The sequence below is a fragment of the Fusarium tjaetaba genome, assembly GCF_013396195.1.
Source record: "Fusarium tjaetaba strain NRRL 66243 chromosome Unknown NRRL66243_c0000010, whole genome shotgun sequence".
NCBI classification, from domain to species: Eukaryota; Fungi; Ascomycota; class Sordariomycetes; order Hypocreales; family Nectriaceae; genus Fusarium; species Fusarium tjaetaba.
Genome location: NW_023501206.1, coordinates 446,335 through 473,266, shown reverse-complemented (window position 1 = coordinate 473,266; position 26,932 = coordinate 446,335). Strand labels below are relative to the sequence as shown.

Genomic DNA, 26,932 nt, shown 5'->3' with positions numbered 1-26,932 from the left:
AAACATAAAATGCGGCCGCTTGCATGAGCCAAGGGCGGAATGTCTTCATCCTTCCGTTCCCCTTTCCTCTCGCCCAGCGACAAAAGAAAGTATAATCGGGTATAACGCAAATAAACCCCCTTTTCCCGCAAGAAACAATGCCAATTTCCATAAAACGCCTGTATGCCTCAATAAGTCTCCGACCCGATTTACTCCAGAAAGGGGGCGGTATGATGAATTCCTCGGCTTTGTATCAACTTCTATGCCTCTGCCGGCATGTCTTTCCGCTCCTCAGGGGGATTCGGCGTGGGAGTTCGTCGTAAAGGCTCAAAGTTGGGTTCTGCTAAGGAGTCCATCTTCTGTCCACCCGCCAGGCGTACGCTACCTCGCTTGCCACGTACCACCTGGCCTCTCTCAACCCGATCTTGTAGCATTTCGTCCAAAAGGTTATTCATCTCGTCAACACCTCGGGTTCGCTTCTTTTCTACCTCCACTGGCTTCGCGCCGATGGCTACTTCAGGATGGCCCTCTTGTTGAGGAGGCGGAGAACGAGGCTCAACAGTCGCTTCGGCTGTGTCGCGTGACCGTGCTGCACTTCTCAAAGCAGCCAACATTCTATCCTTATCGTCAAGTCTTGCTCGAAGATCTGCTATCTCGGAATCTTTTTCCCGCAAGGCAGCAGATACACTGTGATCTTCTCCGACCATAATAGCTTTGTTCGGGGCCGCAAAACCCACGGATGCCCGGCTAGAGCTCGCGCGACGTGCTTGAAGAAGACGCTTTTCCAACGTCGCAATATATCGATTCTTGTCTGCAAGATCGGCTTGTAGGGCACGATTCTGAGCCGTCAAAGATGCTGTACCATCACCAAATTCACCTGCACTATCATCTTCAGCGTCTCCAACTTCATCTCCAATCTTCTGGCCACCACTAGATCGACGGCCGATGGTCGAAGATGCCGATGTCATAGATGATGTACGTTCCATCAGCGGTTTGCCACCTACAGAAGTGGCAACTGACGAGCGAATTGATGCTGGCAAAGATATCTGCGAGAACTGGGAAAACCGGGCATATTGACCGAGAGAGCTTATTGACCCATTCGAATTGACACCGATGGACTTTGAGCTGAGAATGAGGCGGTTCAGATGGTCGATTCGTTCCTTCAGGGCTGTCCGGGCGAGTTGCATCTCAAGAATTTGCTCCTCATGTCGCTCCGCAGCCTCAGCTTCTCTGGCTTTCTCTTCCTCTTCGTTGTGTATCTTTTCTTCTTCCTCCACCACTTCCCCCTTGTTCTTCTTTGCCTGAGACTCAAGTTGCTGGCGCAATTCCGAGATTTCCATGCGATAGCGCTCAAGCAGAACTCGAGCTCCGCCTTCGCCGCCAGCTCCAAGAGCTTCCTCGGCCTTCTTTGCATGGCTAACGATATTATTCTTGGCTCTCGAGGCAAATTTGAGGGTATTAATCGTTTCCAGAGTGTGATTGTTGGCCAAAGCCGCGCTATTACCGGCTCCGATCTGTATCGTGCAAAGAATACTCACTAGAGAATTCCCAGATAAAGCTCCCTGCAACAGCCGAGTGAGTTTGCTATCACGATATGGAAGATGCTTCCCTTCCTTGTCTGTGCCCTTTGCTTCTTTCTCCTTCCACTCTGAAAGTTTTGAAATAACCGTGCCCAGGGTGAGCAGACTCTTGTTGATATGAGCACCTTCTTGTCTACGCTCTTTAGATTCAGCGGCCTTCTCGGAGCCAGCCAGGTCGATTAAGCTGAGTGTTGATACTCGCACGCCACCAGGCAAAAGGCCAGACCGCTTACCCTCGCCTGCAACCGAAACACCTGGTATTCTCTCCCGAGACTCCACGACAATTTGAACGACTGCGTGGCTTCGTGAACTTCGAGCGTTGAACTGTGTACTGGCGGTCCTTCGGGCTTGGTCGCCTCGTGCAATGACTCGCAGGAGCTGCGTAGGGCTCTGAACGATCTCCTCCTTCAGCGGGGTAGCATACACACCGCGCTTGCTGTCTTCACGTAGCTTAATCTCTTCTTGCTGTGCACCCCCTCCAACGCCGTTCGCAATGGGCATACTTAATAAATCATGGATTTTTTCATTGTAAATCTCCAGATAGCTGACTCTCAGCAAAAATTCCCGTGATGGTGTTTCTCGGATGTAAGAAAAGATATCGGTGATGGCAAGTGGAATCACGCCTGGTGATGAAGCGGTTCCTTGCATAGAAAATGTCTTTCCGGTGCCAGTCATACCGTACGCAAAGACAGTACCATGGTAACCCTCCATAACCCGTCGGACTAGCCGTTTCGCAATATGGTCGTATACTCTGGAGTTATTGTCATGTGTCGTGAAAACATTGTCTAAGATGTCAGTCTAGGCACGACTTCATTTCCTTGGGTACATACCATAGTAATGGTCACCACCATCCTTCCCTCTGAACGAGATGAGCGACTTGCGCCCATCGACCATCCACTCACCCTCAGGGCTCCCGTTGTTTCCGTTAGCGTCTGGTCGAACCCTGACACTTACAACGACATTCCCCTTCCCATCATGTTTTGATGCTCGCTTGTCATTTGAGGCATCAGGTTTCTGGCCCGATCCTTCCGCGGGGTCATCATATGTCGTAGCTGATGTCGAGTATGAATCTTGTGCTGAAGAACTACGACTTTGAGGTGGTGACGCAACACTGATCAAACCGTCTGACATGCGTACACTCGTAATTGACTTTCCTTCCCCGCTACCATTAAGGAAGCTTGGTGTGCTCGAACTCAGCGTGCTGTACATGGATTCCTTCGCGACCTTTGAGGGCTTCCTTGTCGATCGGGGTTTGTCTGCGGCCCTTGGACTAGGCGGGACGCCGCTGCTCGAACGTGTATCTCCCCTGGGCGGTTGTGGGAAAGAGTTGATGCTGACACTCTTGCGGAGAGTTTTTCCGGGACCATTGACACCAGAGCCAGTCCTTGGCTGTGGGAGTGCAGCTGACGGTGCCGGGCCTGGGGGGGCCAGGCTCATTGTCGACGGCGTTCGAAGACCGGATCGGGGTGTGCCCGGGGCTGATCTGATCGAGGCTGTGGGCGAGGGGATATTTCCTGTACTCTTGCGCGTCTTGCTCACTGGCAAGGCCGGCAGTGCCATATTGGGAGGCCCGACTGAAGGCCGAGACGGGCGCGGTAACGTTGTCGTCATTGTAACTTAAGATCGAAGGTGCAACAGAAAAAAAAAGCAAGACAAGGATTTCGATGCGCGCAGGCTCGAAATCGGAGGCCTGGTGCTGTAGCTTTTTTAGGCGTCCTGAAAGGCCGGTCGGTCCATTAACAAAGTTAACTGGGAGACAAGGTCGGACGGCTTCGCTCGATTAATGTCACCCTCGAAAGTTTGAGCGTCGAACGTAATATCAGAAGAATGTCGCAAAATGTGTGGATTCTAGTCTTTCGAATGATGGACTAGTTTGGTTGATCAAGGGAGTAATAGATCGGTGGAACGCGGGAAGCTGCGCGAAATCGGATGTATGTCTCTCAAAAGTGGTATCGACTTGGCTGTATATTGTCAGTGACCTGAGAAGGGACGCAATAGCGCATAATAGTGTAGAGACTGTCGCTCTGGCCAGCACAATGAAAGAAAGGGATCGATATTGGAAATAAGCACTTTTCAAAGGAGAATGAAACCGCCAGCAACGTATTCGGCCGTTGAATCCTTTGAGTGGATGATTGAAATGGAAAGGGGGTGGCATATGAGAGAGTGTTCCAGGTGCTGTCTTCGAAGTAGCAACGCAACAGGAGAAGAAGTGAACCCTTACCCTTGATAAAAAGCAAACCACAGAGAACAAGGACAAGCAAGGCTAACGTTAGTGTACCTCGACTAGCGTGGCGGGTAGCCTTGGTTGAGCACGGTGACGATGCCAGCCTCTGACCTCTTGCGTTGCAATAATCGAGACCGGGAAAAGACACAGACCAAGACCGGGACAAAGCGGGTAGTCGACTGCGAACTGGAGATCGTGGACCGAGTCTTGATTCAAGAGCTAGCAGACAGTATTGGCGCAGAAGCGAGTGATAAATGGAGTCTGGCGTCGATGTTTGCAGCTGAGAAGAACAAGGGCAAAAGGAGAATCGGTTTCAGTAATATTGTGTATGCATGACACAGACACATACAGCTGAGATTACCGTGTGAGGTGCCGTGTTTGCCTTGCCCAGACCAATGTTGATGTGGGGAGAAAAGAATTGAAAGAAGCCTTCGAGGTCAGTCGAGTTTGGGGTGGAGGTAAATGGCTAGACAACTGGGATGGAGGTTCTAATGCAGTCCCACCACAGGCGAGGCGCAAGCACAGAGAAGAAAGTGAGGGAATGAGTGGCGTGACGTATAAAATAGAGACAAGGGAGAGTCTTGGGAAAGGGTTATCAGACAAGAGCAATAAGAAAAGAGACATATGACTGACTCCCACAGAATGGAAACGAAGAGAGTAAAAAAGGCTTCGATCCAGAAAATGACGAACGCGGTAGAATGGCGGGTGAGATGCCTACCTCAACGTGCCTGGGCTGAAAACGGCCCGTTTGAGCACCTAAAGCACTTGGGATTTTAGAGGACTGGTACACCAAGTTGAGGACTGATGCGTTCCAACTGAAGCGACCATAGCACTAGCGTGGGGGTGTTCAGTAAACCTTAAAGCCTATGGATCTACAGTATGGCTACCAATGTTTGTTTGATAAAATCTACTGAGTAGATGTTTATCGTGGATGAGATCCCAGACATGGTGTCCTCGGAGGCCTTTGAAGCATCTAGATTGGATGCGAGCATGCATCCTGTGACCGCAAGGGCTTTGAGGTGCCGCTGCAATACTAGAACAAGGACTGTAATTACGATATGCAAGCCCAGGTCACGTCGTCGAGTAACATTGCATGCTAAAAAGTCGATTGGCCCGGGGTACACGGTCTAAAAAGTCCCCAGTCAAGATAATGAGCTCAACTTCAGGGGACGAGCCAATCAGAGTGTCTTACCTGGACGCTTGAGGATATCTTCCCCGGCTGGACTTGTAGTCTACGACCATTATGGTTAGACTGGGGGACAGAAGAAAACATCATCAGGCTGGCCATCACAATGCTGCTGTTAAGACTGTTGTAGAGTTCCAGGGAACACGGTTCATTCTCAGAACTGATATCCCTGACCCCCCTCTTCTCATCAAAAGGAAGGGCCATCCAATTGTTATACATGGACCCGAATCTAAACCTTTCCTCTCGCATAAGATTCCTCTACTAATGCAACAGCATGCGCCAGGTAAGATGCTAAAAGGACGGCCCGGAAGTTGCCCTTATTAACAACAGAACAATCCACAAGGTCGTCGGGTTACGGGTAACTGCGTTGTCGATCGCGCCTACAGTCATGTACCGACCTAGCTGTACCTTACCTATAGGTACCTTAGTACCTGCCTGAAGGGAGCTTCTGGCTGAAATCACCCACTTCCCCCTCAATTGGGTCCTTGCGAGGAAGCTACGGCACCTGTGATTTAGCTCCCGCCATCCGAGCAACCTCAAACAGCTAACGCAGGTACTACCGCTTGTGCCTGGTTGGAATAGAAAACTTGGTCCAGAAATGGAGGTTTGTTTCGAATATCATCATCTTCTAAGGTAAGGTAGATATGATAGTACCTACCTTAGGTAGGTAGGTAGCGGACGTGTCACGTAGGTACTGGGTTCGTACCTACCTACCAATGAACGCAGTAATTGCACCACTATGTTGGCGTTAGATCTTGCCCAAGGATATTTGCTCACGAGCACTAAGATTAGTAAAACTTTTATGTTTCATATACAGCTCCTTGCTTTTGAGCTGAAAATTCTCCATCATTAGAATTCCAAGCCTTTTTTTTTGGGTGTTGCCTTAACATGGCGCACGCCAATGTTCCCTCCTTGGCGTATCACATATGTATCCGTACCTACTCCGTAGAACAACTTACCCATGGATAAGGTACAGCGTAAATAGTAGATCGCCCAAGCGTCGTTGTCTCAACTTCTCAATGGCGTCGACTCCTTGCACCACGACTTGCTCCCCTGCCAACCTTCAAGGGCATCATTAACCTGCTCCCAACCCAGCGCGGTAGCTTAGCCTCAAGTTGGTCATAACAGCCGGTCACCCCTTTCCATGTAAGGACCGGACCCTTCGCAATGTTTTTTGCTCCTTGTTGGCGGAGCGCTATTACCAGCTCCTTCGAAATTCGATCGTATCAATGACAATGGCACCTACCAAGAAAGGCATCTTCGGATGTGGCAGATCCCACATCAGACGGTGATGAGTGTCGTCTTTGTCGACTCGTCTCCTGCACTCCGTAATGTCTTATTATTACTTATGCAAAGCATGCATTGGGGACTTCAACCTTGGATTGTCCATAAGGTAATCCAATGAACCTCACGTACTCTGTACAGCTAACTCCATACTGTACCTGTATGCATCTCCCACAGCGGGACCCTTTATTCAAGATTTGCAAATTCCATGGAGCGGAGTGTCTTAATAATGAGACCCTTACCGAGAAGGCCCCCACTGCCCAGCTTAAAGGTAGCTTATCCTACGGAGTATAGACAAGGGAACTTGTAGGTCTCGGTCAATGATTAACAGCCTAGGTACGGAGCAGAAATCACAAAAGCGTTGATCATGAATACAGCGTCTTGCACGCAGGTCTTGTCGAACAACATGAGACTCGATGCTACATCAGATCGCAGCAATCCCAAACTCGGATACCATAGGGAAGGGACCCAATTCATACTCGAACAAATAATGGTGAGAAATTGGAAAGAAACATTCTCACTGGGATGGCGCATTCCGTCACCAGTTTTCAGCTTTTGCCTTGTCCCGATGTTGTGGGAGCAAACTCTATGCCATTCCGGCAGGTTCGTCCATTATTGGTCTCAACATCAGATACCATAAACTGCAATTTATTTGCCCCCCTGTGGTCGTCCATTTTGCATAGCTCATCAACAGGCTAGACAGGCTTCCAGGGACCCTGTCTGTGCCCCTTTCACGGTTCACTGAGGCCCCACTGCTCCATAACTGATAGTGCGGTTGTGGTTGAGCCACAAGCTTCGTGTAGGACTCATTAACTTTATCACAGAATTACAAACCATTTCAAGCTGCACAACGACGACTTATCACATCGGTAGCATGTTGCTTGAACATCAATGGTGGATAGTGATAGTCCTGCCGATCAGCTGAAAATGTGATTCTTGCGGATTTACTACATGTCCGACTAACATGCTGTCAAGCCTGTCCAAAGGATAAAAGCAAGCACTGGCAAGGGTATTCTCGCTTTTACCTATCCTCCCGATGTGACAGCCTCGTTCACTTGCTTCAGGGTTCCACCATCAACGGTGCTTTGACGGCCGTTGCACCCGTCTTAACGAATCGCTCACTCAAGGCTCATCTCGCTCCTGGTACCACAAGGGTCTTCTCCGCCTATCATAAAATCTCGATGGGACGTGGATTATCACTGCAACTTCCGGGTGAACATCGCATTGGTCTATTCTGTGGAGATAATTTCCTAGTACTTCACAATATGCTCTTACTGGTAGGCTCTCTAAAAGCTGACTTCTGAGCTCCTACGATTTTTGTCAACTGCATATGCATGATGATTTGTTACCAATGGCGATAAGTGAACTTCGATGATAATGTGCCAGTACCTATTTGGTCATGCCACCACCTCAGACGGTTGTTGAGACAGAATTGGCTAGACGCAGCCATCTACAAATTGTTACTCCATGAACATGCCAGTCTGGATGACTGCGTCAGGCTCGCTAGGATCGTGTCCACTCAAGATCAACACTGCATATGCAGGCTCTCCCCTTTTCTTGCTCGTTAAAAGTCTGGCCTGGTCTGATCTAACATCGTCTTGCTTTTGTCTTTCATGCCAGCATGGCTAGGCCACATCCAGGTGGAAACCCTTCGCTTGTCTCACTATTCCCAAATGACAATCCCGGTTCAAAGCTCGATAACGAATGGGCAGCTCATGCCTGATGACTTTAAGCTTTGGGATCAATCCTAGAATAGGCATGAAGACAGCAAACATTCTCTTCCAATGAACGAGTTCTCGTGTATGACAAGCAAACTTTCCAGGGTTCAGATAAAAATGCATATGCTAGCCGGCTTGATCTCGAGCTCGTCTTGAGAACATATCTCTTTCTTCGTATGCATTTTATCATAAGTATAAACAGACAAAAGGTCCAAAACCTCAAACATTGTTTGACGAACACCTACCCTTACCCTTGCCTAACCAGAGTGTCAGTATTACATAGATTCAATGCCTGTCAAGCGTTCTCTATCACAGTCGGATCACAATTCAATCACAACTGTCACACTTGGAAGCATCTTCACACCAATCGGATGTCTTATTGTGAGCGCACTTCATGCATGGCCGTATGAGTACCCTGCTCATACTGGTAAGGCGCCAGCAACAATTGCAGAACACTCCGTACAGAGTGCTTATCTGTTCTATTGCTGGCCACATATTACCGTGTATAATCATTTAGCCTTGTTGTTTTTGGTAGGTCAATCAATTGGAAAACCTATGTTTATGACTTGAGTCCATATGTATTAAAACAGAGTGTGTCTTCCCCCTTGGATACATCACAGAAAACCGATGTTATCTTTGCTTGAAGCAAAGGTGCAAATGAGTATCAGAATTAGCTTTCCTCGAGTAACACCATAGTCTCATGCGCCAACAAACTGAAAATCGAAAAGCAATGCCGTATACACTTTGCCGCATCGTGTCAACCTCCCAATGCTCTCACTCCTCTTCCTACGCTTCCCGTTTCAAAAACTTCCACAACGCCCAGCCCTACGGCTTCTCCTAAGACCCAGTACCATTCAACTCCCCAGAAATCCTTCCACCGCGGTCCATAGAGCCCACCACCTTCAAAGCGTTCCTTTAACCAGCTCTCTGGCCCTTCTCCCCAACGCGTTCGCCGTAGGGAGTCTCGAACCCAGTCCACGGTAGCGGTCGCCAGCTTCAGATGCCGGCCATGACCTGGGACTGATATTCGGAGGCCAGATGGTGTTGAGGTTAAGCGTGTAAGCGTTGGGGCGCCTCCACCGCCACCAGCAAGATGAATAGCATTATGGCCGCCCACAGCAGAAGCTGTGCCTGAAGCAAACCGTGAGACATGGTGAACCGACGTCAGCGTCGTTCGGTTTTCTGGCCGGATATCGAGAGTACTTTCTGGTGTTGAGGGCGTTGAGCTTGTCAGAAAGCCTGCACGAACAAGCTCGTCGGCCTGTGTGTTCTCCAGTGCACCCTTATACAGTATCTGCGTAGTTGGGTTCTCTTTCAGAAAGGCTTTGAATGATTTCCTCGTCACTTCGTGTAGTGGTGCTTTGTCTAGCATCTCATTGTAGTCCGTCATCTCTATCAAGGCTTCACCTCCTCCTCCACGTCTCTCAACTCTCACTCTGCGCACTATGCCATTCATCGCTAATTCTGCAAGTTCCCGTTCAACCTTCCCTGGTGAACTAAGGATAGCATTGAGATGGCCTACTGTAACGAGAGGTGCCGTAGTCGCGCGGTAGTTGAGAATCTCAGCAGTTCGTGTTGAGTTGAAACCTGCTTGAGGCACGGGACTGAACATCCGAGCACGGATGTACCGCATCGCTTGGACGACATCTCGTAATGTAAGGTCTTCCTCCAAAGCCTTGGTTAGGCCAATATCATCGAGTTTGTCATTGAATAGATCATTGTCTTGATGCTTGGACTTGGAGGTCGCTCTTCGCGGAGTTGAGTCACAACGTTGACGAGAGGGCGGTGATTGCTTTAGAGGCTTGGCAATTCGACCTGGCTTGCCGAATATAGACCTTATGGTTTGTGGCATGTTGGGTAACTACCTGGGTTTTGATGGCAGAGTGACGTTGTCAAATACAATATCTGAACAAGGATTTCTTGTTCAATGTCATACGCCCTTTGATTCGGGTGGCGAATTGGTGGAGAACTGGAGGACCGGACTCTCCGAACTCTGGTGAGAGGCTTATTTCAAAAGAAGGATCAGGTACCCATCGATGGAAAGTCCTGGACACTCATAAGAAACGAAAACTCAAAGACAGTGAGAGTTTCAATATGCAAGTCAAATTGATGCCTATCCAACTGCTGAACTAAGAAATAAAAATAAATGAAAAAAACCTACACCGAACTAACGCTTCAAGTTTCGTGCGTGGTGATCCTTTAAATCCTATCTTCTCAGATTTCGTGGAAGAAACGAATAGCTATTAATTTACACATATCGTAGGCCAATTGAGCTCAGCCCGCTGTTGTCAATATGTATGAAGTGATAGCACTCATCCTCTCGCTTGTCAGCTTCAGTGATATCCGTAACAGCTCTCTTCCAATTTCTGGTTCCTTCTTCTGGATTCTGTCCCACTGCTCTCGATCCATCAGCCAAACTACACAGTCACGCTCCACGATAGCAGTTGCAGTTCGATCTGTTTCAGAGAAAAAAGGCAACTCGCCAAGTGTCGTTCCAGCCACGATACTCTCGCAAAGCCAGCCCTGAGGAAGATCATACTCAGCACGTACAATACCACGTTCCACGAGGTAGAACCCATTGGCTGGCTCTCCACGTCGAAACAGAACAGTCCCAGCAGTTATCTCGCGCCGAGAGAAGTAAGAGGCCGCTGGAAACCAAAAGTCCTCATTCTTGTCACTCAAGCCTTGAAAGACCTGGAGCATAAGACGAAGGGGCTCCTTGAAACTTTGCCACTTTTTCGGACGTTGTATTTCCACGCTGCTCAACGCATCGCGAGCGGCCTCAGCAAGGTGATTACGACGCGGTGAATTGAAGGGTGGATCGAAGGAGGAGAAGCCAGATGATTTGTTGGAAGGCACGTCCAAATTCTGCGCTGAGTTTGCCGATATCCGTCTGAGGGAGTTCAACTCTTCCTGTCGGGTGTATAGAGTCTTCAGAAGTTCATTTTCGCAGCTCTCAAGAGCAGAGTTCAGATTTGGCAGCATCATGACCTCGATACCATCGTTTCCAAGTCCGACAGCTCGTAGGTTGCGACCAAGTTGAGTTTCCGAGTCCACGCCACTCAACACGAGGACGACATCCTTGTTATCAAGTAAGCGGCTGATGGTGTTGAAAGCCTCACCGGCGGAATAGTCGAGTCCAGTAACGTGCCACATGTCAAGAATCAGGAACTTGATGGGCTGCTTACTGAATGTGCTGTCCTCCAAGAGGCCCCGAATCTTTGCCTCCACGCTGACGATGGTCCCAAAAAAGAGATAGCCTGTAAGCTTTATGATATAAATCTGTCGGCCGACCTCGTGCAGGTAATGATGCTGAGAAGGGTTGCGTCGCACAGTGGAGGAAACAATATCTCCCGAGTAGTTTCCGCGAATGGCTGACACACGAGAGGTCTGTAGAACCAAGGAAACAAATGCCAGTAGTATGCCAACTCCGATACCAACGACAAAGTCATGGATGCCCATGACAAGAACAATGACCACGACAGTCAGATACTCTGCCAGCTTGAGCTTCTTTCGCGGAAGCCACAGAGCCTCAAGCAGTAGCTCGAACCCTAGATCATAGATTAGAGTGCCCACCATCATAACTGGGATGAAACCAATGAGTGATGGACCAATGACCATGACACCAAATGTTGCTGCGGCCAACATATAACCTGCAAGCTGGCTATTGCCCCCAGACCGCATGAAGAAAACTGTATTTGCATAGACCAAGTAATTTTGAATACTACCAAAACAGCCGGACAAGAAGTTGGAGTAGCCATGCAATCTTAGCTCCTTATCAAGATCAGCATGATCCTCGCCGCAGTTTAGAGCCAAGGCAGGGACGTTGATGGGGACATGCAAAATACCAAAGAATGTCAATGCAAGCATAGCAGGCACACATTCGATGACTGCATCCCAGCGTACAAGTTTGAACTCTGCAAATAGGTGGTTAGCCTGGTAGTGAAAACAGAGAAGAGGGTTATTGGACTCACTGTATAGGGTGTAAAAGTACCACCATGGCTCCCCAGAGGGAGGCCCCTCAAAGATCCACCCATGGTCGCGTAGTACATCAACGTCCAAAGAATCCAATGCAAGGACAAAGAAATAAAAGATAAGGGGTATCGCGAGAATAAATAGGGGGAGGAAGAACTTGGATGTGATCTTAGACTGGCCATAAAAGAGAACAATGGCGAGAACTAAGGGGACGACCCAGAGAGGGACGGTGGCCGGGTCAGAGAGCTGTTTGAGAGTGTCGAGGTTGTACTGGAGGCTGCCATCTAGTCGAGCAGAAACCTCGAATCCAGTTGCGATCAGGAACCAACCGACACCTCCAATACAGCCAATGAGAATATGCCTAGGAATAAATCCCACCATGTAACCGACTTTGAATCGTCCCATCAAATAGAAGACGAGACCTGTCATCATGGAGCTGAAACTAAATGACACGATTGTGGTGGCGATCACAGCATCAGGGTTGTCTTGCCCAACAATATCAGTGATCTTTGCAGCCATATTATGAAAGAACGGAACCACTTCAATCTAGGAGGATGGTTAGCAGGTATTGATTGACTTAGCCTAGGGGTGCGACTGACCAGCTCCGAGCCAACAGCACCCTTAAAGATACTACCAGATGAAAATGTTATTTGCGAAACAATAGTGCTAACATAGAAAACAGAAATTCCAGCAGATCCCAGGTGAGAGAAAATTGGCTTCCCTAAAGGGAAGAGGATCATTCCTAGGCTTGTTAGATGTCATGCATAGACTTTGAACTATAAAACATACCATATGATAGAGCATCCAAGATATTGAGCAGCAGACCAACGGCAACGGCGGGTAGACATGAAGTCGGTGTCACGACCACATTATTCCAAAGCGCACGACGATCCCACTTCTTGGGGTTGATAGCGACGGCCACTCCTTTGGAAACCCTTTCTTCCATCTTACTGCCGACTTCCACAAGACCACTGAACCATGGTCGTTTAGTCTGAGGCTTTTGACCCTCGAGGTCAGAGTATGACCTCCGGCCGCCGGATGTTATCCGAGTGAGCAGAGGGGTCTGCTCCGTAGCATCCTCTGCGTGTGCAACTCGAGGTTGCTCCCTGTCCAGTCGACGTGTGTCACCATTTGGCTCCTCATCCTCGACTTGTGGTTGGTTTGGCGCAATCGATTGGGGAGGAGATCGCTTTAGGAGGTTTGCCAGTACGGAAGGTCCCGCATCCGCATCAGTATCGTCATCGTGGCCATCTGGAGACGGCGGCTCGGAAACTTCAAGGATTGTTCTGGAGGAGCGTGTGTTGTCGGCCGTAGATGAATCATCGATGTCCTCTGAGTCAATCGAGTCCTGGTAGGAGACCCTTGCACGTTGGAGAACGCTCGAGCTCTGCTGTGCCTTGGGGTCGGAGAGCAAGTAATTCGCAAGCTCTGCAGTATCCTGCCGAACAGATAAAGCGTTCTGAACACTATCAATTGGTGCTGTTGTAGATGAAGGAATCAGCCGAAAATGCGGGCAGACGAATAATAGGATGTGACATACCTAAGCCGTCTCTAACAGAACCATGGATGAAAGATCTGATAGGTTCTCTGTGAGCTGCAGAGCTAGAGGACGGTCTTGCAGCAATTGGGACATGGGGGCTATGGCCATGCTGAACAGGAGAAGTTGAAAGCTCGTCGCGTTGCAATTGAGCTTGCTCGTTTTCCGATTGTGAAGCAGCACTCAAAGCCCTTCTCCTCCACGGTGTAAAATTGAGCGGCGACGACATCGTATCGATTTTGGGCGGCTGCAAAGGCACTTATGAGCGCGGGTTGCAGCTCACTTCAGCGCTGTCGCATGAGCGATACACAAGGCCAATGGTCGACTATCTTTCAATGTTTCTTTCCTCTTCTGCTTCCCTCCGGAGTCCAAAAACAAGGGAAATTCAAGCAATAGTGAGCGAGACAATCAACATTCCAAGTGAAGCTTTCACGATAAAGAGAGATGGCGAGGATTTCGCAGGGAATGGAGTGACGAATGCCAACCGCAACCCGACGCAACGCAGCCGCAGCGTAGCGTAGCGCAACTGAATGGCCAGGGCGATCAAAAAGAGCGATGTGGGTCTCATCATGACACTATCAAACTTAAGGCTCATACGCCCGCATTGAGTTTTTCACAACCAGTCAGTTTATGGGTTATGAAGAGGCAACAAATGCGTGAAAAACACGCAAAAGTTTAGCTTTTCCGTCGCCGGCCAATAAACGAACGGCTTAAATATGGCATGTTTTCATTAATCTCTCATTATTGTGATGCGCTGATGCTACTAGAATCAGGCTTGATCTTCGCATAGAGCAGAAGTATTTGTTCTAGAATCCTTGTCATGAGCCATGAACTGCATGTCCTGCAGCTTTTTTTTTCTGCCCGTCTATCTGCACAGGCGAAAGATCCGCTCAGAGTGCCCTAGAGCCCACTGACAATCGCCAAGGCCTAAAAACATGTCAAACTTGGTCGTAACGGCCGCCGAGACTCGCCGGACGGGCCGAGTTGGTTAGCGCAAGGGGATGTTGAAGTGAGAAATGATAAGACGCCAATGGTGAGATACATAAATCCAGGATTCGTGTTTACGTAGTACGTGAGTATCCTCTTGCCAATGAGGATCGATTCCTAATTGTGCATCTGTCTTAGTCTATAGCCCAGCCATGATTAAGAGTCTGTAGAGGTATCTACATTTGATGTTTTTCCAGCTTAAGCATGATCATAGAAAGAAACTTAAGGCATTGGGCCAAGCGCCTCTTTTCCTTGAAATCAAGTAGATCTTACGACCATCACATTTGGTTTTCCTGAGGATGTGTATCTCCTCACCAAACATATGATGTCTTAAGGTTCCACCATCACTACAACTTTGAGGGGCAAGCATTGCGGAAGACATTATCCATTCACATTGTCCATTGAAAAGTGATGGAACAGCTTGGGCCATTGTATTGGAAAGCCAATGCCCTCCGTGGCTTGCGCACTACCTTAAGTTACGAGTAACGAATTGATGTTTACGAGAAAAGAACATGAATGAATGCGATAAATTGGCATGTGATCTTATCAATATTTATGACGCAGGGTATAATACTAGACAACAATATGCGACCATCAAGCTCCCTATCACTTGTTCTGACCCCGCTTTCTCTTATCCAAGCTTATGCAAATATCCCTGTGCGATGAGTCTCTCAACGTCCCCTTGGCGTACATAAAACTGACTGTTCTTGGTCAATGTTATAGCCCTGATTCCATGGTCAGTTCATCGCATGAGACGCAAGTGATGTTGGTATTGCGCAACTCACCCGTACTCTGTTTGGATTTCACCTGCATCCTTGAGTACTCGCACGTCAATGAACAGGTCTCGCGGCGGCTCTAGGCTCCCCGTAAGGTCGATGTCTGTCCATTGCCCCTTGTAGGCTGCCAACAGGTCGCTGTACTGTCTAACATATTCCTCCTCTTGAGGGCTGAGACTACTCTTTGATGCATCACTGCCGCCCGCGCCGGAAGCACTCCCAGGATCCCGTACTTGTTGCCCAGACAGATCTACCACGTCTGATCCATTCCATACCAATTCTTCAAGCTTATCTGTCCGTGTCCGGTGGTACGCGAGCAAGCAACGCTTGTTCCTTCGCATCGAAAGGTGGTTTACTAGCAGAGTGCAAGCAATATCTTGGTCGGCGCTTGGATCAAATGAGCCTTGAAACGGCTCAAGAAGTTCTGCAACATCTTTGTCCAGGTCTCTCACTTCTCGTGTCACCGCTCGAACAATTTCGGTCTGGTAAGGAGGCAGATGGGTCAGATTTTGGGTTCTTTTGGCATGTTGGACCTATCGTCTATATGTCAGATCTTTGTCAGGGGTATATTGACAAAAGGAATACCAGCTTGTTGCCCAAATCTCCATACATGATGCAGCTGGTCCAGGTCTATGAGCTTGTACAGTATCCTGTAAGCTGTTCTCGTGTCTGTCGCATTAATCAAGTAAGGGAAGCGATCGAGGATGATTGAGGTCTGCCAGGCCGAACTATGTTCCAGGCAATGACATCTTCACTTTTGTTTTGAGCAGAAGAATTGTTATGTCGCGTTAGTAACGTACCTTAGAGACAGTTGACCGCGACTAACGTTAGCGAACTGCATGAACACGCGCGACAAGTCGAGTTTTACCCCGCTGTAATATGGCTTAAAGCGATACGATTCAGTAGGTAGGTAGGCATCAAGGCTGGTGCAGGTGGTTGCTATTTGCATCGAGACCCCCTAGACCCCTCACGTTCCCCTGAGTCAGAGGGGTTGATAATAGTGGGGTATGCCTTTTTTCTTTCTCGTCAACGTGGATGCTTTATCACATACGAGTGGCTGCAACTTGCCGGATGAAACATCCTCAAAGCTACTGGTAACGAGTATTATACTCAGTCATATTTGTTTTCATTTTCATAATCTATGGTCGGTACGATGGGGTAGGATTCATGACTTTTCCACCTGTACGTAGCTCATTCGAAGTCATAAGATCCCATTGGTCATAAGTCCTCGCCTTCGTGCCTCATCATAATTTTGACGTAGTTTACGCAGACTTTTTATAGCTTCTGCATGGCAGCAACGTCAGTGGACTGGACGTAATCCTCAAGCTCCTGAATCTCCTCCTCAAGGTCGGCAACGGAAATCTTCTCGTCCTCAACAACCATGTTGATCTGGAGCTTCTTGACACCGAAGCCCACGGGGACGAGCTTGGAAGCACCCCAGACAAGGCCGTCCTTCTCAATAGCACGGACGGCAGCCTCGAGGGCAACCATATCAGTCTCATCATCTAGGCATCGTTAGCATGGGAATTCTTGAAAGGACGAAGGGAGAAAACATACCCCAAGGCTTGACGTCAAGAGTGACGACGGACTTGGCGATGGTCTTTGGCTTGGCCTCCTTCTTCTTCTTGTACTCAGCAAGGCGCTCCTCACGGACGCGGGCGGCCTCCTCATCCTCCTCCTCGTCGCTGCCGAACAAGTCGACATCGTCGTCATCACCTCCCTCAGCCTTCTCAGGAGCCTGAGCGGGGTTGATGGTCACCTCAGCGGTCTCAGGGCCGTAGGTGGTGTAGGGAGCAGCAGCATCACCGGGGAGGGTGGCGAACTGGCTCTCGTAGCTAGCAATGTGCTTGTACCATCGAGCGGCGTGGGGGTACTTCTCAGCGACGGGAGCGCTAGAGAGAGCCTTGAAGGTAGCGACATCAGCCTGAGAGGCAGATTGGCTGGGAGAATGTATTAGTACATATTCTCAACTAGTTTCGAGAAAATAGCGGGTGTTTTGAAAACTACTCAGAGTTGCACTAAGTGCTGGTTGTTTCGTCAAACGGCGGGTCTTGAGTCCGCCTCCGAAACACGGACCAATTTATCTCATCATAGAAGTTCGAAAAGGGAGAAAATTGTGTGAGGTTTAGAACGGTTTAATACATACCCAACAATGTAAGAGCGGGTGCTCAACCAGCTGTTGAGCACTGATTTCAGGTGTCAGTGTCCATGGTGCGGAAAAGAGAGGCGCAATAAACTATGAGGCTAGGGACATACCGGTAAGCCCAGCATCGGAAACGAGATCGGTGAAGCCCATTTTGAAGGATGAGAAAAGTCAGGTCGGAAGAAGAGAAAGGTCGGGTATTTGTAGAGCTGGGAGAGATGTGAGAAAGGAAAACGGGTTGTCTGGTCGATGTCCAGGTGGGGTTTATGAGATTTTTCACCTAATCTGCTTTGACTGGGGCTCACCACGGAAGACTAAGTGAGGGGCGGAAAAAGTACCGGATTAATTCTCTCCGCTAGCCGCTCTACCAGCGTCATTGAGCTACCTAAGGTGTAGGTGGGTCCAAGCTTCCTATCTTAGGTAACTCCATTCTATGCATATCACAGCTGGACGACGTAAGAGCTTCTGCCGCCTTGTGAAGCAAGTCGTTGTATAACCTTTTCCCAACACCACCACAATTTTCACTCTTCCGACACACATCCAAAATTTCCGAACATGCCAATCTCACCAATTATCACCTTCAAAGCGGGCCAGTGCGAGGTTGATGTACGTCTGATCCAGTGCTCAGAAATCAGTAGGAGCATGTACTAACTTCACTTGTCTCCAGGCCTCCTCTAAGCCTTACAAAGTGAAGCCGCAACCTGAGCCGGGCTATATCTACCTATACTCTGAAGATGGTGAGTTTCCGAGTTCGCCCTTGTCAATGCTGCATGGCTGATGACAGAACAGATCTCGTGCATTTTTGCTGGCGCAAGCGAAGCGAACCCCTCGACAACCCTGAACTTGACCTGATCATGGTCCCTGGCGATGGCAGCTTCACTCCTCACGAATACACATCGTCTTCCGAGCCCACCTCCAAGACCAACGGTCGTATCTTTGTCCTCAAGTTTACTTCTTCGTCCCAACGATATCTCTTTTGGCTTCAGTCAAAGCCTCAGGCCGAAGACGGAGATCCTGCCTACTACAGCCCCCGTGATCGCAAGATTGGCGAAATAGTCCATCAACTACTACAGGGTGAGGAGGTGGATGTAGCTGAGGAATTGTCAGCTCTCCGTAACAACGATCACCGACCGGACGACGAGGATGAGACCATGGAGGACGCCGATACCCACCGTGCACCTCGAGGAAGCGGCAGCGGAGGTGCAGGACCTGACGCCACGGGTGGAGACGTTCGAGAGGAGGGCGAGGGCTCACGAGAGGGCGGAGCTGATGGTGCTAGAGCGTAGGTGATTCCCTTTGCATGGTTAAATTGGATGGTATGCTAGCGAGCGATGGGCTTGGCTTGTAATCACAGATCTGGGACAACAGGTCAACTGTGTAAAACTAGATTTCTTCACTGTGAGAGGGGAATTGGGAACTAGTGTCCTGCGCTGGATCTGTGGCATCAACTCTAAAATGTGACTGTGCTGACCTTGTTCCAGGGCCTCTTCATCTGCCCCTGATGCCGATGCTGCTGCCGCTGTGAAGAGCTTTCTGGACAGCCTTCGAGGCCCGTCAGGGCTCTCGGGTAGACAGCAGCAACAAACCACCGAAAAGGCATACCCTCATCTCAACCACTTACTTCCCACTTCCATCACAATACCTATGGTTGACTCGGCTACCGAAGAGTTCACAGACACATTGATCAGCCTTCTTCCTCCTACTGTCATAGTCCTTGCAAGTGGCTCAACAGGTTCTGTTGATGGGAAATTGGAGCCATCAGCTTCGGCTGTGGAGGATGCGAAGGCCTCATTATCCCTGGACAACAAGCGGACGCTGTTGAAGAAGGTTCTGAGAAGTCCCCAGTTCAACCAAGCCCTGGCAAGTCTCACAATGGCCATACGGGATGGTGGTTTGCCAAGCATTGCGGATGCTCTTGGTGTAAAGGTCCAAGATGGAGGATACTTAAGAGGCAGTGGCATGCCTTTGGGTGGTGGCCAAGCTATTGAGGCATTCGTGGATGGCGTTAAGAAGACAGTCGAGGACGAGAAGAAATGAAATGGCGATGCATCCTCGCGAGGTACATTCTCGAATGTGTGCTTGGTTTCTCTAATGGCACGAAGAAAAAAGCAATACTTGAGGTATCTTGACGAAGTTTAATGCATGTTAGGCAGCATCCAGCATCAAACGACTTTTAGACCAGTTGTTCCAATCTCTGTTCGTGATTTCATAAGTAAAATAGATTCATGATGGTAACAGGGGTTGAAATATGAATCTAATCATATTATAAGGCTATCGATATCAGAGATATACAGGTATGTATGTGTCTTTGGGTTAGAACCAAAGATGCCGTGTCTATGTAGGACGGCTGAACGGAAGGGTATTTACTCAAGGTGGGGTCCCGTCGTTGGCCCTAACTTAGTAGGTAAGGTATCCATTCACCTTGGTGCTCCGGCACTGCTTGGGTTAGAGGTACTAAAGTACCTAAGGTACCTTAGAGACGCATACTGACGTACTGCACATTCTTCAGGGTAGCATTTCAAGCTTAGTACCTAGCTCATCAACAACCGAAATCCAACCTACACCTCAAGCTCTTTTTAGCCACTACGTACTTCATTCAAGAGCCCCCTAACGTGCTTGGACGGTCTGGTATTATCACGATGGACGACTCATTTCCTACGGACCCTCGTGAATTCGACAGCGATAATCGCATATCATTCTCCAAGCTTGACCAGAAGTTCATTGCAGTCCACGATGACGGCAACGAGTACGAGTTTGACGCCGATTCCAAGCGATGGGTGCTTGCAGATGAGAATCCATTGGAACCGCCAATGGCTGGCGCATTCAATGACATGGAAGAATCTGTACCGCATGATACTGTAGATGGCGGAGCAAAAAAACGCAAGAATGAATCGAACCATGGTTCCGAAGTACGTCCAAACATCGCTTCGCTGTCGAAACTGTCTCCCTGCGTGTTTACCGAAAGGTTATTGAAGCTAACTATTGAGTAGACTCCCGAATCCAGTAAACCTTCACGAAACAAGAAGCAAAAGGCACCTCAACAGCCTAAACAAAATACGGCCATCTATGTCACAGGTTTACCTGCTGATGCAACGGTTGAGGAAGTCCACGGTCTTTTCTCTCGAAAGGGCGGTGTTATCGCAGAGGAAATTGACAGTGGAGCACCACGGATTAAACTATACACCGACTCAGAGGGCAACTTCAAGGGCGACGCCCTGATTGTCTTCTTCAAACCCCAGAGCGTAGAGATGGCCATTATGCTTCTCGATGATACAGACTTCAGAATCACTCCCAGTGGCACACGTGAAGGACGGATACGCGTTCAGGCCGCAGACTCGAGTTACAAGAAAGTTAAATACGACCAGGAAGGTGGTGCAGGTGGGGAAGGGGGGAATGTTACAGCTGAACGCAAACCACAGAACAAGGATCGCGACAGGCAAAAGATCATCAAGAAGACTCAGAAACTCGACGCGAAGCTGGCAGACTGGGATGACGACATGCCCTACCCGGGCCAGCCGGAGACAGCGACCAAGTGGGACAAGCTTGTGATTCTTCGGCATATGTTTACGCTGGAAGAGCTTGAGGAGGACCCTGCTGCCCTGCTGGAGATCAAGGAGGACATCCGGGAAGAATGTGCTAAGCTAGGTACAGTGACAAATGTTGTCCTTTTCGACCAAGAACCAGAAGGCATAGTCTCAGTCAAGTTCAAAGATGCGGACTCAGCTCGTGCTTGTATCAACCTCATGCATGGACGAAGTTTCGATGGTCGAACAGTGCAAGCGTTCCTAGCGACAGGAAAAGAGAAGTTCAAGCAATCGAAGGACGATACGTACCAGGGAGACTCGGATTAGAAGGTCTACGTCCGATGTTGACATTGGAAGAAGATTTTATTGCGTTGTAAGATACCCATTAACTCTGATACTAGAAGCCACATCCACGGCAATGATTCATTCTCAGGATATGAGCAATTTGCCCCTTCGCATCCATATGCCAAGCTCAATGTAGGCTTACATGGGTTTTGGACAGATCCCCATTTCGAGTTCTTCGGCGACAGTGTACCATATAGCAGCTTCTATAATATTGCAGATGACCTGCAGTTCTTCGTCGTCTAATGAAAGTCTTGTCAGCCCATTGTTTACGGTCGCAGCTTCTTGCCAATTGCCTAAAAGCAAGTCTTACCTCGTGGTGCATAGATCATGACAAAGTCTGGGGAGACGGGGCTCTTGAGGAACCGACTTCTCCAGGCAAGTGGATGCCTCTGACCCCAGCCTTTTTCTAACACCTCCCTGATATCATCCGGGTGTAAACACATATGCATGGAGTGATCTGAGTCATGAACATGGCAGATCTCGCCCTGGCAATTCGTTTGTACTGGGTGCCTGGCAAATAGTGCCAACCCATGCTTTTCTATGCACGACTTCTCGGTGCCAAACTTTTTCGGGCTTCTATTCGCCAACTTGGCCATGGACCAACGGAGAGCTCTGTAGCATGCTCGAGATCCATGCTGATCAAGTTGTCTTTGGGGTGCTATGCCAGCAACAACGGGTCGAGGACCTGCGCGGTATGGGAGACGCTGGCGTCGGAGAATACCTGATGTTGGGAGACGCATAGGGTCAGGCTCTGGGGCCGCAAACGGGTCGCTGAGAGCCCAAAGACGGAACCATGATATACGCAGGTAGCCGCTGAAAGTGGAGGGTGTGCCACCAGGGCCAAGGTTGAGGAAATTCTGGTAGTCGTTGTTGACGAGCAGTACTGTTTGTTAGTCAGTCATATAACATAGGAACACCTGGCTATATATAGGTACTATACCTATTGGGAACGAAGCAATAAGCAACTCGGCGTGATACGGATCAAGGAAGTGAATAAGCAGGACTAAGATAAGGGACGATAAGAAGATGGTTTTACCATCAAGAGTTACGGAAACGGGCTGCTGGCGAAGAGCATAGGAGATTTTGAGGTGTTCCAATTCAGCTTCGCCTTGAAGATCGGGAGGGGGAGAAGATAAGGTCTCGGCTGAAGCGATTGCAGTTGACGACATTTTGAGATAAGAGGGCAGAGTAGTCTCTTTCTTTGAATATGAAGAGGGCTTGTTTGGGACAAATTGGCGACCACAATGCCGCTATGTAGTTGGAGAGCGGGGTGTTGGAAAGCCGTGTAAGTGTGATGTGATATTGATGAGAGCTGTATTTCAACTTATGGAACGATTTACAACGATCAACCTCTTCCTAATAAAATCGGAGAGTGAACCACTGCGTATTTAAGTAAATTGATCGAGGCAAGAGCCGAGTCGTACAGGGCAAGGTCAAGTCCAGAATCGGAGACGGTGAAAGAAGCGACAAGAGGGGATCGTCATATGATGCTCAGCCAGCGTCGCAACTAACCAACCCAACCCCGACGTTCCGGCAGGCGTGTTGGCAGCCACCATAGCCAGCTGCAAAGCAAGCCTTGGATTTGATCGATCTGTTTGGTTAAGACAGTAGTAGTGAATTGATATGCGGTGCAGCCGTCGGCGGGGCATGACGTTGAATTGAAGCTACACATTCCCATGGCTTTTGAATTTCCGACGAATAGGACAACATTATGTCACTAGCGAGCGGCGCATTGTGTCTCAATGAGAAAGGCTAAGACGGCACAGGATTATTTGATTGAGTGTTCTGTGAAACTTGACTGTGTCTGACTACGACATTACCAAAGCTACCCTGGACAAAGCGCCGTGATGGTGGTAAGAATAATATCTTCGCGCTATCTAAACGCCAGGCGACCAGGTTCTTAAGCAGTTAAATGACATTGTACGAGAAAGAAGGAGAGCAACTCGGGCGTTTCCTTGCTCATCTCAATCCTCATCCTTGATGCGGAACGCAAGCTGAGGCACAGCCAGTTTGCACTGATCAACACAACCACACGAGCGTTGGGAAACATGCAGGATGAACCTCTATCGAACAACCCCAGGAAACTCAATCCATGGAAGGCCTCATATCCATGCATCCAAAAAGTCTTTGGCTCGTCAGCGGCTATTTGATTGTCATCCATGCTTGGCGGTACAAGCCGTATCTCGAGCTGACGTTGCAGCTAAGCCCAAGCTGAGCGTTGCTCAGCAACAGCCGGATCCGTAACAAAACAGACCAGCGAATGACGGAGCTCCCATCATGGGTCAATCACAGCTAAGAGCGGTCTAAGGTGCAGCGAGACAACAACTTTTCCCCAACTCTCTATACTTTATATGCCGATTTTTTATTTTTGTAATACTCAGGAACACATATGATTTAAGCAACTTGCTATTTTAAGCATCAACAAGTCACTATAATTTTGACGATTGAGTATCACAAAGTGCTGAGAAATTGTTCCATCTGTTCGAGAAGGTCAGTACCCTCTGGTTAGTTCTGAAACCTAAGATTCCTCCCTCAATCGCTAACATTCCTTCTCAGAGATATATAATAGTCCCATTATGGGATTGCTGCCAAATCCACTGCGGCCGCGCGAGCCTCAGCTCCCACTATACCAGAAAGTCAACTCTCCAACGAAGGAGCGATATTCTGACGACGACTATTCAACCGAAGATGAAGATGACTACGAAGACGAGCCATACTCCCCCGAGAGCTCTTCAGCTGGCTCTTCAAGGCATACATCTGGGTCTGCGAGCAGTGGGCTTTTGATGTTGCCCAGTCACCAGAAGAAACCTCTCCCTCTTAGACGAAGGATTGCCAAAGTGTACCCCTACCGTATGCCCAACAAAGTCACTCGCTACTTATTTTGCACTGTGATCACATTCATTATCGTTATGGTCTTGAGTCTTGTACGAGCCAGCCAAGTTGAGAACTGGAAAGTTGCCAACGGTAAGGTTGATAACCGCCCACCGCCGCCACCACCTGCTTGGGAGAAGTTCCCCTTCTTGGAAAGATACTATGGTGGTCTCAAGAGCCTGGTCAATGTTGAAGAGCTAAAGCCGGAATGGCCTCATGTGAAGGATGAGCCTGAGATGCTAAGTGAAGGCAACGCCTGGAGCAAGCAAAACGAAATTAAGAGCGACAAGGATACCGACGAGACCGACAGGGCTGCTACCGAAGAGATTGAAGCCCAGGCTCAAGGCACGAATCCTACCAAGAACGAAGCAAGGGACGAAGTTAAGACCGAGACAAAAGGTGGTGTAGTGGAAGGAAAGAAGGACAAGCACCAGGATGATTCCAAGGCCAACAAGAAGAAGCTCCCTAAAAGCAACGACTGGAGCGATTATGCGAACCGAAGCGAGGAGACTGGAAGCAAAGAATGTTTCCTAGATGCCGACGGCACAATACGGGTTCCCCAGCTCCGATACTATAATGGTCGCCCCCAAGGATTCCCTGAGCATGCCATCGGATCCTACGAAACCCTGAACCTGCCCGAGAGCATATGTTTCGACCGTTATGGCCGCTATGGCCCCTACGGGTTTGGTTATTCCTCAAGAAATGGTGGTCTCAGCGTGGGTGAACATGGACAAAAGGAAGGGTCGGATGCTGTCTGGGAGAAGACTCCTCGCGTGGACTATCGACAGATTGACTGGGCTGATGTCCAGCGCCGTTGCTTCAAGGCTAACCAGGCTCGTTTCAAGGAACTCCCCTCCAAAATCCAGGCTCCTCATGGTTTCTTTGCGCACGAACCTAAGCCTAAGCCACTTCCTACTTCAATTTTGGAGCGCCGCGGTGTTGAGGAGGATAAGTCCAAGACTGACAAAGAAACCACTGCCCCCCAAGTTGAGACATCAAAACCAAAAACTACTCAACAATCCAAGTCCAAGGCATCACAGGCCGCATACTCAAAGGTTGAGCCTACAGAGGCGACTGTGTCTCAAACACGTGAGTCAAAGTCTCAGGGATCAGGAGCAGAAAAGTTGCAGTCTGCAAAGCCCCATGAGTCCGAGCCTAAGGATAGCGGGGATGACGAGAAAAGCCAGGGGGAAAAGCCAGGGAATCCCAATAATGAGTTACCCAAGGCTGCCGAGAGCGGAATTTCACGAACTGCTGTTGTTGTGCGGTGCTGGGACGAGTACAACTGGCGCGAAGATGATATTGCCAACCTTCGATCTCTCATCACTGAGCTCGCTGTGACATCTGGTGGCCGCTATGATATCCATCTCCTAGTTCAGGTCAAGAATGAAGCTGCTCATCCGGTGTGGGCGGACGAAAGAATCTACCAAGAGCGCATTGAGGAGGCCATTCCTGAAGAGTTCAGAGGCTTGGTCACGCTGTGGTCCGAGACACAGATGCTCGCTCTTTATCAAGGAATCTACGACCACTTCACTCGTGGTCCCGATCTCCCAGTTCACGGCGTGTACCGCGGTCTGTCCATGGCCATGCAGTACTTTGCCCACAAGCATCCTGAATACGACTACTTCTGGCAATGGGAAATGGATGTGCGCTACACAGGTCACTATTACGATCTCTTTACTAAACTTGAGAGCTGGTCCAAATCACAGCCTCGCAAGGGTCTCTGGGAGCGCAACTCTCGCTTCTATTTCCCCAGTATTCACGGCAGCTGGGAAGACTTCTCACAAATGGCTCGGGTCCAGAGTCAGATGGGTGTCGTAGGCGCCGACAATGTCTGGAAGGGAGTTCCTGGTCTTGAGGGCAAGTCCCCTGACTCTGACACCAAAGGCCACCGCACTGTATGGGGACCCCTTCGTCCTAAGGATGATGATGACTGGTTTGAGCCTGGCAACGATCCTGTTGCTCCCACTTCTTACGAGAAGGATCACTACAAATGGGGCGTTGGAGAAGAGGCCGATTACATCGCGCTTAACCCGATCTTTAACCCTGATGGTACGACTTGGGGTCTCAAGGAGGACATCACAGGCTACAACCGATCCGAGGGACTCCCTCCCCGCCGGGCCAACATCATCACCACTTCGCGTATGTCGCGGCGACTGTTGACAACTATGCACAAAATGACGGCTTTCAAGAAACAATTCGCCTTCCCTGAGATGTGGCCTGCCACCGTCGCTCTGCAGCATGGCTACAAGGCCGTCGCGGTGCCCCATCCTGTATATGTTGATCGCAACTGGCCCACAGCGTACATGGCACAGGTTTACAACAACGGCCGTGATGGCGCAAGTGGAGGCTCTCGAACCAGCATCTTTGGTGATCGCGAACACAACATGCACGGCCTTTCCTGGTTCTACAATTCGGGTTTTGCACCAAATATGTATCGCCGCTGGCTAGGTCTTCGAGTGAACAATGACGGCGGCGAGGAGTTTGAAGGTACAGAGGATAAGAGCAAAAAAGGCAAGGGAGTCGGCAACATGCGTGGTGGCGAGGGCAGAATGTGTCTGCCTCCTATGCTGCTTCACCCCGTCAAGGATGTCGAGCTGCCTGTTGAAGCCCCTGAGGCTGATGTTGAGGCGGGTAAAGCCCCCGAGTCTGATCCCGGAGCCTGAATGATCTCATTATCTTTTTGCATGGAATGGCTTTGACAGTCAAAACAAGGCGCTGGTTTTGCTTTTACGGGGGTTTCTTACGGGGTCATATCGTGTCATGTCAGTGATGAAATACGCCAACGAGATGAATGACTCTG

General features: G+C 49.3%; 9 protein-coding genes across 9 annotated transcripts; 3 read left to right on the top strand and 6 right to left on the bottom strand.

The window, feature by feature from the left end:
- Nucleotides 1–239: 239 nt before the first annotated feature.
- Nucleotides 240–3,170, bottom strand: FTJAE_339 (centromeric E; the record flags this gene model as incomplete). The annotated part of the gene is made up of 2 exons (XM_037349681.1): nucleotides 240–2,344; nucleotides 2,390–3,170. The coding sequence occupies 2 exons, from the start codon at nucleotides 3,168–3,170 to the stop codon at nucleotides 240–242; spliced, it is 2,886 nt and encodes a 961-aa protein (XP_037212686.1).
- Nucleotides 3,171–8,728: 5,558 nt separating this feature from the next.
- FTJAE_338 (uncharacterized protein) lies at nucleotides 8,729–9,823 on the bottom strand (the record flags this gene model as incomplete). The annotated part of the gene is made up of 1 exon (XM_037349670.1): nucleotides 8,729–9,823. The coding sequence occupies one exon, from the start codon at nucleotides 9,821–9,823 to the stop codon at nucleotides 8,729–8,731; it is 1,095 nt and encodes a 364-aa protein (XP_037212685.1).
- Nucleotides 9,824–10,245: 422 nt separating this feature from the next.
- On the bottom strand, nucleotides 10,246–13,712 carry FTJAE_337 (sulfate transporter; the record flags this gene model as incomplete). Its single annotated transcript, XM_037349659.1, has 5 exons — nucleotides 10,246–11,888; nucleotides 11,946–12,492; nucleotides 12,546–12,688; nucleotides 12,736–13,425; nucleotides 13,487–13,712. The coding sequence occupies 5 exons, from the start codon at nucleotides 13,710–13,712 to the stop codon at nucleotides 10,246–10,248; spliced, it is 3,249 nt and encodes a 1,082-aa protein (XP_037212684.1).
- Nucleotides 13,713–15,101: 1,389 nt separating this feature from the next.
- Nucleotides 15,102–15,858, bottom strand: FTJAE_336 (DNA replication complex GINS PSF1; the record flags this gene model as incomplete). The annotated part of the gene is made up of 3 exons (XM_037349648.1): nucleotides 15,102–15,195; nucleotides 15,256–15,779; nucleotides 15,832–15,858. The coding sequence occupies 3 exons, from the start codon at nucleotides 15,856–15,858 to the stop codon at nucleotides 15,102–15,104; spliced, it is 645 nt and encodes a 214-aa protein (XP_037212683.1).
- Nucleotides 15,859–16,521: 663 nt separating this feature from the next.
- FTJAE_335 (elongation factor 1-beta) lies at nucleotides 16,522–17,542 on the bottom strand (the record flags this gene model as incomplete). The annotated part of the gene is made up of 4 exons (XM_037349637.1): nucleotides 16,522–16,751; nucleotides 16,804–17,186; nucleotides 17,393–17,432; nucleotides 17,503–17,542. The coding sequence occupies 4 exons, from the start codon at nucleotides 17,540–17,542 to the stop codon at nucleotides 16,522–16,524; spliced, it is 693 nt and encodes a 230-aa protein (XP_037212682.1).
- Nucleotides 17,543–17,944: 402 nt separating this feature from the next.
- On the top strand, nucleotides 17,945–19,426 carry FTJAE_334 (oocyte membrane protein; the record flags this gene model as incomplete). Its single annotated transcript, XM_037349626.1, has 4 exons — nucleotides 17,945–17,995; nucleotides 18,057–18,126; nucleotides 18,179–18,671; nucleotides 18,871–19,426. The coding sequence occupies 4 exons, from the start codon at nucleotides 17,945–17,947 to the stop codon at nucleotides 19,424–19,426; spliced, it is 1,170 nt and encodes a 389-aa protein (XP_037212681.1).
- A 602-nt stretch (nucleotides 19,427–20,028) lies between these two features.
- Nucleotides 20,029–21,240, top strand: FTJAE_333 (cold sensitive u2 snRNA supressor; the record flags this gene model as incomplete). Its single annotated transcript, XM_037349615.1, has 2 exons — nucleotides 20,029–20,298; nucleotides 20,380–21,240. 2 exons carry the CDS (start codon nucleotides 20,029–20,031, stop codon nucleotides 21,238–21,240), a joined length of 1,131 nt encoding a protein of 376 aa, XP_037212680.1.
- Nucleotides 21,241–21,396: 156 nt separating this feature from the next.
- Nucleotides 21,397–22,427, bottom strand: FTJAE_332 (uncharacterized protein; the record flags this gene model as incomplete). Its single annotated transcript, XM_037349604.1, has 3 exons — nucleotides 21,397–21,497; nucleotides 21,569–22,141; nucleotides 22,199–22,427. 3 exons carry the CDS (start codon nucleotides 22,425–22,427, stop codon nucleotides 21,397–21,399), a joined length of 903 nt encoding a protein of 300 aa, XP_037212679.1.
- A 1,407-nt stretch (nucleotides 22,428–23,834) lies between these two features.
- Nucleotides 23,835–26,795, top strand: FTJAE_331 (DUF3405 domain protein; the record flags this gene model as incomplete). Its single annotated transcript, XM_037349593.1, has 1 exon — nucleotides 23,835–26,795. One exon carries the CDS (start codon nucleotides 23,835–23,837, stop codon nucleotides 26,793–26,795), a length of 2,961 nt encoding a protein of 986 aa, XP_037212678.1.
- Nucleotides 26,796–26,932: the final 137 nt, after the last annotated feature.